Source organism: Neolamprologus multifasciatus, chromosome 8 (assembly GCF_963576455.1).
Source record: "Neolamprologus multifasciatus chromosome 8, fNeoMul1.2, whole genome shotgun sequence".
NCBI lineage: Eukaryota > Metazoa > Chordata > Actinopteri > Cichliformes > Cichlidae > Neolamprologus > Neolamprologus multifasciatus.
Genome location: NC_140446.1, coordinates 8,459,383 through 8,472,408, shown reverse-complemented (window position 1 = coordinate 8,472,408; position 13,026 = coordinate 8,459,383). Strand labels below are relative to the sequence as shown.

At 39.4% G+C, this 13,026-nt stretch overlaps 1 protein-coding gene across 1 annotated transcript in view; it reads left to right on the top strand.

Moving 5' to 3' along the window:
- Positions 1-13,026, top strand: part of LOC146512411 (glutamate receptor ionotropic, NMDA 2C-like) — a 65,008-nt gene that overhangs the window by 27,192 nt on the left and 24,790 nt on the right. Inside the window, exons 6-9 of the mRNA XM_085170324.1 lie at positions 3,027-3,215; positions 4,083-4,423; positions 5,011-5,125; positions 9,601-9,812. Coding sequence (XP_085026450.1) covers positions 3,027-3,215; positions 4,083-4,423; positions 5,011-5,125; positions 9,601-9,812 — 857 coding nt within the window. The remainder of the gene's footprint in view (positions 1-3,026; positions 3,216-4,082; positions 4,424-5,010; positions 5,126-9,600; positions 9,813-13,026) is intronic.

Sequence of the window (13,026 nt, the reverse complement as noted above, 5' to 3'; positions counted from 1 at the left end):
GTCTTAGTTGTTTAATCGAAATGGTAGTAAACTAAAGTTTTAGCCACAAGGAATAATTTCATAGGGAATGGAAACACAGGCAAAATCACAGGGAAGCATAGAGCAATGAGAAGTGAATACACGAACAAGGAGACTGAGGTAATGAGCCCAGGGGAAACAAGTACACAGCAGGAACAAATAAAAGATGAAAAGACAAGTGAAGAAGAACTCAACAAAAAGCACGGGTGAAAACAGACTATCAAAAGAAAACACAGAAAGAACCAGAAACTGAAACATCGAGGAATCAAGATACTTTTTCATTCTCGTTGCCACATTTCTGAAAACCAACATAATGTTAAACAACAACTACAACAACAACAACAAGAATTCAGAGTTCACAACAGAAAAACCTTAGTCCAAAAAACAGCTCCATGACACTTTGTGCAATCAATTGCCTTTACCCCTTCAATTCAATTCAATTCAATTTTATTTATATAGCGCCAAATCACAACAAAAGTCGCCTCAAGGCGCTTCATAGATACAGAGAAAAACCCAATAATCATATGACCCCCTATGAGCAAGCACTTTGGCAACAGTGGGAAGGAAAAACTCCCTTTTAACAGGAAGAAACCTCCGGCATATGGGAATATGCTTTAGCAAAAAGGAAAGTTTTAAGCCTAATCTTAAAAGTAGAGATAGTGTCTGTCTCCCGAATCCAAACTGGAAGCTGGTTCCACAGAAGAGGGGCCTGAAAACTGAAGGCTCTGCCTCTCATTCTACTTTTAAATACTCTAGGAACAACAAGTAGGCCTGCAGAGCGGGAGCGAAGTGCTCTAATAGGGTGATATGGTACTACAAGGTCATTAAGATAAGATGGGGCCTGATTATTTAAGACCTTGTATGTGAGGAGCAGGATTTTGAATTCAATTCTGGATTTAACAGGAAGCCAATGAAGGGAAGCCAAAACAGGAGAAATATGCTCTCTCTTTCTAGTCCCTGTCAGTACTCTTGCTGCAGCATTTTGGATTAGCTGAAGGCTTTTCAGTGAGTTTTTTGGACATCCTGATAATAATGAATTGCAGTAGTCCAGCCTGGAAGTAATAAATGCATGAACTAGTTTTTCAGCGTCACTCTGAGACAGGATATTTCTAATTTTAGAGATGTTGCGCAAATGGAAGAACACAGTCTTACATATTTGTTTAATATGTGCGTTGAAGGACATATCCTGGTCAAAAATGACTCCAAGGTTCCTCACAGTGTTACTGGAGGCCAAGGTAATGCCATCCAGAGTAAGAATCTGGTTAGATACCATATTTCTAAGCTTTTCAGCGCCGAGTACAATGACCTCAGTTTTATCTGAGTTAAGAAGCAGAAAGTTAGTGGCCATCCAAGTCTTTATGTCTTTAAGACATTCCTGCAGTTTAACTAATTGGTGTGTGTTATCTGGCTTCATGGACAGATAGAGCTGGGTGTCATCTGCATAGCAGTGAAAATGTATGCTATGTCTTCTAATGATGCTGCCTAGGGGAAGCATGTATAATGTAAACAGAATTGGTCCTAGCACCGAACCCTGTGGAACTCCATAATTAACCTCAGTGTGTGAAGAGGACTCTCCATTTACATGCACAAATTGGAGTCTATTAGATAGATATGATACAAACCACTGCAGTGCAATACCTGTAATACCTACAGCATGTTCTAATTGCTCTAATAGGATATTATGGTCAACAGTATCGAATGCTGCACTAAGGTCAAGAAGGACAAGCACAGATATGAGTCCACTGTCAGAGGCCATAAGAAGATCATTTGTAACCTTCACTAAAGCTGTTTCTGTGCTGTGATGAACTCTGAAACCTGACTGAAACTCTTCAAATAAACCATTCCTCTGCAGATGATCTGTTAGCTGTTTGACAACTACTATTTCAAGGATTTTTGATATGAAAGGAAGGTTGGAGATTGGCCTATAATTAGCTAAGACTGCTGGGTCTAGAGATGGCTTTTTGAGTAAAGGTTTAACTGCAGCCACCTTGAAGGCCTGTGGTACATAGCCGGTTATTAGAGATAGGTTGATCATATATAAGATCGAAGAATTAATCAATGGCAGGACTTCTTTGAGCAGTTTTGTAGGAATGGGGTCTAAAAGACACGTTGATGGTTTGGAGGAAGTAATTATTGAAGTTAACTCAGAAAGATCGATTGGAGAAAAAGAGTCTAACTTAACATCAATGGTACTAAGAGTAGCTGTTGATAATATTACATCTGTGGGATGATTATTGGTAATTTTTTCTGTAATGATAAAAATTTTATTTGTGAAGAAACTCATGTAATCAGTGGTTGCTGAGGGTAAAAGAAAAAGCCTCCTTGTGATTGCTTTGGTCACTTGCAACTTGCAGCAGTTGCACCTATCATGCATAGATCATGTTTGCAGACACGCATAAGGTACTCGCCAAACAATATTGAGACTGAAAAATGAAAAACCAGAAACGGAGAATGTTTGTCTACAGAGCAAAAGTTGTGTTTTTGGAAACGTGCTGGCTGCAGCAAATTTTACTAACCTTTAGCAAAAGTTGTGTTTTTGGAAACGTGCTGGCTGCAGCAAATTTTACTAACCTTTAGCCTTTCAAAAGTGTTTTCAGACATGTCGGCACCTTTATGCAAATTACAGCTGACTGCTGCAATCTGCTAGCGACTAAAGCAGCACCCTCTTTGTGACCTGTTTCACCTAGCAACAGCTCCAGGGCCCACTCACTAACTGTACCTTTTCCCCTTGTGATTGGTAGCTCAATGAGGAGAGATCATTTGGAAGAACTGAACATGATTTTTTAAGATGCAAAATTCAGACATTGATGACCCATAATAGCAGAACGGAATTCCAGGAATGGATATTAGGACAGTAGATATATTAATCTACTCTTTAAAAAATAATATATTTGTCTAAGTTAGGCTTTACCATTTACTCTACTTCTTTACTTTTACTGCACCTTAGAGGATGTGACAATATTTTTTCTTGCAGCAGATATTGATAATTCTGCATGTGTCTGTTTCAGATGATGGAGGAGTATGACTGGGGCGAATTTGCTGTGATCACCAGCCTAATGCCAGGCTACGACACCTTTGTGGATATAGTTCAGTCCTACACAGATACTTCCTACTTCTTGTGGAATGTGCAGGATATCCTGTCTCTGGAAATGTCAGTTGGAGCAAATGACATGAAGCTCAAACGCATGCTTCAGCAGGTACAACAAGTCACTTTGAAATGTTAAGGGATTATATTATCTGGGAGATTAAATCACAAGCTACTGTTTTTCTGTTTTAATGGGCATTATGCATGAAACGCAGGGGCAGGAGGCAAGTAGCAATTTTAGGAAATTTAATAAATGTAGATGTAATATTTAGATCTCCATAAGGAAGAGAGAAATATAGTTTGATTACTGGGATTTTGGGGGGTTTGAGCCTATCCCAGGTGTCATAGGATGAGCGATGGGGTACACCCTGGCCAGGTCACCAATCTGTTGTAAGGCTTTCACACAGAGATAGACTAAAATGTTATTAGCTTTGTCTGTTGACGGCTATGACATTTTGTCTCTGTTCGAAGTAATGGCACTGGTTCGGGGTGGGTACCCTGAAGCATAATGTTGCAGCACTAATCTTTTTAACATTAACATGTAATTTAACACGAAGCAATATGTTTTTGGAGTCGTTTTCAGTGCTCAGAACTGACCAAATAGTGAGTAAAAAGTGAAAAGTACAAAATGAGTGAAAAGGAAAGTAATCAGCCTGCGAGAACAAAGCAAAACACAAACCTCCCAAATGGGAAACAAGCTGTGTTCTGGTGGCAGACTTGGAAAATTTGCCACAGGCATCCCTCCTGCCTCCATATGCAGACCCTGATATTGCTTAAAACAGGGAAGTTAGCTCTAGGTGTTCAATATTGCAGCAGCTGGGGAGACGAGGCATCTTGTGGACACCGTGAGCTTTCCTCTTTAATGAGAGCTGCTTCTTTTGTTGTATGCAAACTTAGTAAACATCTACCAAGTTAGCTGCTTCTGATGACTTAGTAGTGCAGCGTGCTCAGGATATTCTGATTTATCGTCCGTCTGCAGTTGGACTCCCAGGTTCTGCTGGCGTACTGCTCACACGAAGAGGCGCAGTACCTTTTTAAAAATGCCGCTGAGGTTGGTCTGTTGGGGCCAGGCTACATCTGGATCCTCCCCAGTCTGGCCGTGGGCAACCCTGACAGCTCTCCACCTGCCAGCTTTCCTATAGGTGTAATCGGTGTGATTACCGACCAGTGGAGGAAAAGCTTGCGGCAGAGAGTGAGGGAGGGTGTCGCCATCGTAGCCAAAGGGGCAGACAGTTTCAAGCGGCAATATGGTTTCATCCCCGAGGGACACGGTGACTGCAACAAGCCGGCTAAACACTCAGACAACTACACTCTGTTCAGGTGAAGCAACACTATGCAGGTGTTACTTGTTTTCCTTATGTTCCCAAAAGCTTCAATATGTATCATAGTAGTTATTTTTTTGTGATTGCAGATTTTAATAAGCAGAATTTAATCCGCTGATGATTGATGTAAAGCCTGTCTGTATGACTTTTTCATTAGTGTTGCCTGGAAAACTTTTAACTTATTTAACTTCTAGAGGAATTAACAGTTTTGTTACTCATTGAAATTTGTGCGTATACGTCACGGACCGAGTATAGCGCCTATTTAGCATGTGGTCTGAAATGCTAATTAATTTGGTTTCATTATAAACAGTCTAGTCTGTCATGGATTAATGTATTAAGAGACAGTGAAATCACTCAGTGGGAACACTAGGCTGTCAGACCAATCACCTGCCGCTATCATCGCCTAATGAGCTACTTCCAGTCTCCTACATTAGATTAAGCTCCTAGGGGGAGCTTTAGATTTAATTAGCAGGTGATCATTGTATATGCATGCATCCGTGTGAATGAATATGCATATTTTGATTTCTAGAAAGCAGAAGTCAAACTTCCTTGATTGCATACTGTTTATGTTTCTGTTGGGATTAGACACATGCTGAATGTGACTTGGGAGAGAAGAGATCTGTCGTTCAACAACCAAGGCTTCCTCTCAAACCCTTCTATGGTTATCATTTCTTTGGACCGGGACAGAATCTGGGACAAGGTACTGAGAAGCTTTAACTGAATTACACACACTGGCACAGAAACACACCATGAGCAGGGCAAGACAAAATGCATTTAAAATAAAATCTGGGATTTTGTTTCTCCTTCAAAATGTTCGCACTTTTTAACAGACATCATAAGAGTTGGTGTGGGTATGTGTATCATGCCTGTGTCCTCAGGCTTGTCATGACATGAGAAGAGCACAGTTTTTTACCAAAAATGATGGACATTACTTCAATAGGCTCAGAATCACAGCCTCTAAGTGTGAAAGCATCCAACTTAAACATCTAATCTGGATAAATGCTGATAGTTTACACCTGAAAAACTGCATCAGACTTGAAGTTTGACATCATTATTTCAGATCAATAGAAGTGTGCATCTTTGTTTCCTGGTGAGGATGGATCCTTCTTTCTGTTTCCTCATAACCATGCCTCGCAGCCTAGGGAGTGTTTTCAATCCCTTTTACGCACACAAGCGCACACACGCAGTCGAAGCCTGAGGGTGTATTGAAAAACAGACTGAACAGAGAGACCTAAACATAATCTCACAGCTACAGTTGAACTCATTTATTTCTGCCCTGGAAAGACCAACCTACTTTATCAATGTCACCTCCTGGCTGGTGTGTGCGTGTATATGTGTATGAACATGGACATGTCATTGTGCTGAAGTGGGGTTAGGATCGCCTGTGCTTGTAGATCCTAAAAATCACATATTCTCCCTCCCCATGTTAGTCCCCGAGCACAGGTATTGACATTCACACAAGTTACAGATAACAAGACATCTCACAAGATGCCATACAAGCATCTAAATTTTGCGAATCCTCTCCCTCCTTTTCAATCCCATCTCATTACAGCCCGATCTCTCACCGTTCTCCCTCTCCTCTTTGTGTCAGGTATCTCATCCGTTATAACGACATGTCGTGGAGTATTTGCTCTTTTCAAGCTTCTCTCTTTTCATTGTGACAGCCTGACAGTTTAACATGCTGTTATTCCTTATCATCATCTGAAGGGTGCTGCTGGGTGACATTTTGTCCCCTTTCACTGCCAGGATCCTCTCCCAGGTCTTATCTTGTATCAATTTTACACCTATAGACTTAACAGTCAATACAAAGCAGCGATAATCAATAAAATTATATACATGGGAGATGTGAATTGTCACACAGCTCTGCTACTTTCTGCCTTTTATTTTTATTAACAACAGATCTGCAATGTTTAAAAAAAAACAGACTTCTTGCCCAACCCCAAAGAGTAGACAAGAGGGGTATAAGTGAGGTAAGTCGAATATAAAGTGGAGGAGGATCTCTTTTCTTCCCCTTTCCTTTGTTTTAACATGGCTAGATCACCATGGTAACTTACAGCGAACACATAATCTGATCTGGAGCTGATTATCCTCAGAGTTTCAGTTTAAAATTGGCTGGGAGGCCACAATTTTGCATATTGTTTCATTTGCAGTATCCTGTTGGTATGATACTTGCCAAAGGAGTAGGTTTTTTTTTGTGCAACCTGTAGAGCTTAACCCCTCTGTTACAGTAGTGCAAACTGTTGGTATCCCAGTGTCTCAGGAATTTAAAGGACTTTGAATTAAAGGATTTACATTTAGTCCTAAACTAATATTTTTCACAGTGCTGCATCTGCAACTGAAATTGATCAGTTAGATTTCTTGGCTATTTATCACTAAAAATACCTATTGATCAATAAAATAATTGATTTATTGATTTTTCTTTATTAAGATATGGGACAATGTCAGAACTGAACACACCAAACAACATTCAGTGTTTAAATATATACTGTTTAGTTTCGCAGCTCTAAACTGCTGCAGCACAGAGAGCGGACACAGTAACTCACATTAATATATATTTATTTAACTGCTCTGAAGTTTTGATTAATGATTTCCTGTAACATTAATCTCACTTGCAGCAATAGTGTTGTATTCTTTAGAGAGCACCATCACCTTTTCCACTGATAATGTGTATGACTGGAACAGACTGTGCTCCATCGATCCATTTTGTGCATAGGAAGAGTCGAATGATGTATCGGACACCCTCATTTTATATGAGCACACATAGAGCCTGAAGCTTGATAAAGGAAATTGCTATCCATTATCTCCAACTTGGGTTTTAGGTTTTGTGAAGCCAGCTAATGCTGGGAAAACCTGACTACTGTATGGTGAATTTGTAGGGGTGAAGTGCATCCTGAATAGGACTTACTGGCAAAAACACAAGCTATGTGCAGTATAGCCTTTTCACTTCACCATTGTCCTGAAATTGACTCTAACTGACCTAAAGTGAGATTGTCCCAACAAAAAAACAAAACTGTTTTATGGTAGCAGAAAGTTGGAAATAAAAAACACAGGACCCAAGGCATCCAGAGCCAAACTAACAGAAACTTCTATTAGGCTAAATTCAAAACTCCACAAAGCAAACAAAACAAAAGTCAACAAGCAATCATTCATCATTTGGCCAGGAAAGCAAAGCACACCCTGGGTGAGGTACACAAACAATAAAGGTAAGATGGGACTATTTATATACAGAGGGGTGATTAGAGAAGTGGAAACAGGTGGGGAACAGGGTACAGGTGCACATAATCAAGATAATTAACAGAGAGTTAAATCAGGAAATATTTCCCGATTGACTGTGAAAATAAATGAGGAAATAACAAGAACATCTAAATTAAAATAAGATGCATGAAAAATTACAGTGAACAAGATTCCAGTGACACAGAGGAGGCGAGAATAATAAACTACAATACAAGGAAAACACAAGGAGCTAAACACAAATGGCAAACACTATAACCGCGAGACAGTAACTACATTTAAATACAAGAAAGAACTAAAACACAGTTCATTTTCAGGCTCAATAAGTACCCTTTTATTTTGAAGGAACTGCAAAACAGGAAGCTCTAACAGTAGACATTTTACTGTTTAGTAGCGCCTTTTTTCTGAATTTGAAAAACTAAACAAGTTTAGGATGGGGAGAGTAATGAAAGTTTCTCTGGCTCTGTTGCAAAAAATTGAAGGATCTGTTATTCACAGCTTATTGTTATCACTCGCTCAGTGAATCCTAGAATCATGACTCTTTGGTTCTTGGCAGTGGTTTTGAATTAACAGAAGTCAGCAGAAAGAAGTCATTATTTGTCACTTTTCATAGACAATAAAATGTGTAAAAAAAGAGAAAAATAGCTGCAGAAACAGCCAAAAAGAGAGCGAGTAAACTGACGTGTTTTAAAATGTATTTTCAAAGACAAAAGTAACTCCAAACATAAAGCTGCTAGTGCTGTTTTGGCATTGACAAAGAGACTCTTTTTTTAGCAAGGTAAATGCCTGACCGGATTGATAGATAAGAGTGTGGCACATTCGATCATCACACCATATTTTAACCCAGTATTCAATGATTGGTCCAGTGAGTGCCCGAACGGCAGTGAAAGCACTTTGCTTAAGTTGCTCAGACACACGAGGATCCCATAAATTCAAATGACTGATCTTCAAAACTGGCATTTCCGCCATTCTGTCGTTCACAGACGGCGCACAGAAACAAATCACAGCCTTATGTGCTGCACCTTTATACAGATCCTTAAGTCGCCCATGTATGACGAAGGAAAACCATTAGTATGACTAAGGTGAAGAAAGAATCAAGAGTTGGTATGAAAAAGAGGTCTCATTAAATCTGTAAGGGAGTGAGTTTCATATGCAGTAAGTCAGCGCTGGCCAAGCTCAGCACGCCTCATTAGGTTGGCTGATGTGACAAACAGTCTTGCTCCTCATGGGGAGAGTTTCGTTGAGCTTAGCGCCGACATCTATGGGACTATCCATTGCGTGATGTGACATTGTACAGCAATTCTGGTGCAAAAGTGGCTTCCGTGACATTAAAATACGCAGTCTATTCCTTTCTTTCAGTAGCAATCTTGTTACCAAATCTGTCAGAATCTCAGTTTGTTCATTTATTTTCAGTTCAGTGAGCTTTACTTACACCGGCTCTACAAATGCAGCAAATCTTTTAAACACACAAAAGGCAGAAAAAACACACAAAATAAATAGCGGTAATCACTTGAACAGTTACCATTATGAATAGTGACATTTCGAAATGTTTATTAGTTTAAAAAAAGGGAAAATTATTAATTGAATAATCAGTCAACAAAATGAACACACAGCGAAAGCAGCACATGCTGGGCTGTATTATTAATGTGATACAGTTGGTTTACTCTTTAAGTTTCTGAGGGGTTTTTCCTCCCCAGTAAAAGTCTTTCTCAAACACTTTTAAGTCTCCTCAGCATGTGTTAATGAGCCCTACTCTCCTTTGATCTTCTTATCCTCTTCCTCCAGGTCAGCGCATGCATTTTTTCATTATAAAATTTTTATAAAAATTATTCATCCTGTGAAGTTAGGAATGGCAGGGTAGGTGAAGAGGGAAGGTGTTGACACGAAGGTCGGGACTCACATGTGATACCAATGAGATCTTTGTCTCTCACGCTTCTTGCTCAGGTGGGTACGTATGCCCGGGGCGTCCTCCAAGTTCGCTACCCTATCTGGCCTCGGTATGGCAACTTCCTGGAGCATGTGTCTGATGATCGTCACCTGACCGTGGCTACGCTGGAGGAGCATCCGTTCGTCATGGTTGAGAATGTAGACCCAGGCACGGGTACCTGTGTCCGCAACACTGTGCCCTGCAGGCGTCAGTCCAATCACACAGATAGGTACACATGGCAACACAAACACACGCACAGCTTAATAAATACATAGATGTAAGCAAATACATGGTCACAGATGTTTATACCACAGCATTGTCTCATGAAATGTAGTGGTGTGGCTCTAAATAGATGAAAACTGTGCAATTCCAGTGACACAGTGTTGGTGGCTCTGTTTCAGTATGCATTCAAAAAAAACCCTGTGAAGCAGTGGTCTTGGCCAATGAAAAGAGGACAACATATGTCAGCATATGTTCATAAAATACAAAATAAATGGTCTAGTTTCATGTTTTTTGGTTATAGCAGAACTTGCCAGTAGTTTGACCCAGACTGAGACACTGTGTCTCAATGTGCATGTTGGGCTACACAAGCAAAATACAAGCAGCCATATGTTTTGATGACATGTTTATATATTTTATTTCCCATCTGTGAACACAAAGAATATTTCCATGTTCAAGAAACCACTTTGAGATTTGAGGTGATGCATAAATGATGCATTATTTTGCTGGTGAACTGGTGTCATAAAAGAATAGAGATTGTCAGCAACAGTTGGTACCAAAAGGCCCAAAGAGTTCCAGGAAAACATCCCCCAGAGCATTGCACCATCGGCAGCCTTAACCACTGAGATAAGGGGATGGCCCATACTTTCATGGTGTTTATGCCAAAATCTGACCCTACAACTTGCAGCAAATACTGAGACTCGTTAGACGAGGCAATGTTTTCCCAGTCTTCACTTTTCCAATTTTGGTGAGTTGTATCTCTGGCTTCCTGTTAGCTGTCAGGAGTGGCAGCCAGTGTGGTCTTCTGCTGCTGTAGCCCAACATTCTTAAAGACGTTGTGTGTTCAGAGATGCTCATCTGTATATATTATCTGTAATCATGAGCTATTTGAGTTATTCTTCCCTTCTTTTCAGCTCAAAGCAGTCAGGTCATTCTGCTCTGCCATTAAGAAAGTATTTTAACCTCCTAAGACCTGAACTCTTCCACAGCATGCATTTTTAATTTCTCTTTGATATTTGCGCTTATTGGGACCTGATGAATGTAAAAACAAAGAATTACTAAAAATTTGTTTTACCTAATTTTTGTTTCTGAGAAAAATAAGAGACACATATGAGAATATTCGTTTAAAATTTCGATAGAACAGCAGCAGTATAATGTCCTCGTAAGTGGATATCAGGCCCTTGTAGAGCAAAATTGAGTATTTTGGTCTAAATAACCCAAAATGTGATGTCCACATATGTGGACGCCAGGTCCTAGGAGGTTAATACCAGCTTCTGAAATAGTCAGACCAGCCCAACAGCCATGTCGCATTCAAAGTCCCTTAAATCACCTTTCTTCCCCATTCTGATACTCGGTTTGAACTTCAGCAGGCTGTCTACATGCTTATATGCATCAAGTTTATGTTGTGTGATTGGTTGATTAGATGTTTGTGTTAACAAGCTATTGAAAAGCCGTACCTAAGTGTTCAGTGACTCTAGATTTGAATTGGTCATAGTGATGAACTTCCATCATCACATGCTCCTTTATAAAGTCATTAAATGGGCTCTTTTGTTATTGTTTTAATACTTAGTAAATAACAAAGGTATCATATTGGCACTATTTCTAGCAAATCTGCAGTCCCGCACTCAGACATCTACACCCTCCCTCACTCCATTTTCCTTTGCCCCAGTTTAGGTTTGAGTAGACACTGCATACCTCCACACTTCATTAAACTCAGAGTAATTGTGTGTGCTGAGTGTCTAAGCACTTTAAAATCACACACTCAGTGTCAAACACAGATCACAGCATGGCAGAAAACAGCCATTAAACAGCTATTACCTCTGAACTAGTGTTCATTAAGAATACACACTATCTTCATCATGTTCACACACAATAGAAATGAAACTATATCACGAGTTGTTGGTTTTTTTTTTTTTTATCACAGATATGTCTTGTAAGCAGCGTTTACCACTTTGTTATCTCACTTATAAAGTTGACAAGGGGAGAACTGAAACTATAAATATATTTACAAACACTATTTATTTTTCTAAAAATCTTTCTGTGTGTCTTGGATTAGCTATTTTACACGAGCACCTATGCTACAGTGCTGGTAAATTTTATTAAAGGCCTTTGCTTGCTTACTTGCCAGTTTTTCGTTGAATATAAAATTTACATCTAAGGAACATGTGTAACAGGAACAGATTATTTTTAGTTTGTTAGCTCTTAAAGTAAGATGTGTTGGTTTGTTTTACTAAGTGCCAAAAAGAAAGAGAAAAAGGACTTAATTTTTTCATGTTAGCTAAAAATTGGCAGGTCAATCTAATAATTCAAACCCGATAATTTAGCCATTTGGGGCATGGATGTGTTTGTGTCTTTGTTTCATGTTCTGCTAATTCCTCTATTTCTTAAAGTTATGTTTTAATGACTAAACTGTATCTTGATCCAGCATTTTTTTCTCATAATCTGTCAGTGATGTTGATGTTTTTATTATGAGCCACAAGCATAGACTGCATTGATTGCATTTTGACTGTGGTGGGTACATAAACTGTAGGGATGCAACGGACAGATAGATATATGCTGCTTAGTGCTGAACAACAAGATTAATAAAATATTAGAATTTCACCCATAAAAAACTGGAGCACAAACGTCTGGACAGGCTGTATAATAAAGCAAGCTGTATTGGTGATAAGTTAATCACTTTAAAAACATGCTCAGAAAGGTATAAACATATTTAGCCCACTTGTTCACTATCTATAGGCACCGACTTGCCTTTGGACTCATCTTTAACGCTACAGTCACATTTGGAAAACAGTAGCTAAAGACCACTGTACAGCCAAAGTATTGCAACTGGGTGCAATGAAGTTATGATTGATACATTTAAAAAGGTTGCCTCCCACCAGGCAACCTGCCTTGTGATCAAACGTGGTTACCCAGAGATTTAAGGGGTTGCATGTCCTGCCTTTGGCTAACCAGTTTGTCATTGCAACTCCTTACAGTTGGTCACTGACAGCAAAAATTATTTAATGCAATCATTGGGCAACCGCTGATTTGCTTTTATAGTTGTATAGCTGTTCTATTTTTACTCTGGTGGGACTGAGACAGTAGTGACCATTACATGAAGTGCAGTTTTTGTCACTTCTGCATTAGCTGTTCAGTCCTGGAAGTTATTAGTGTGTCATAAATGTCATGCTTGTTTTTGATTACAGGCATATTTATGTGTTTTCTTCAAGAATCTGCCACAATGA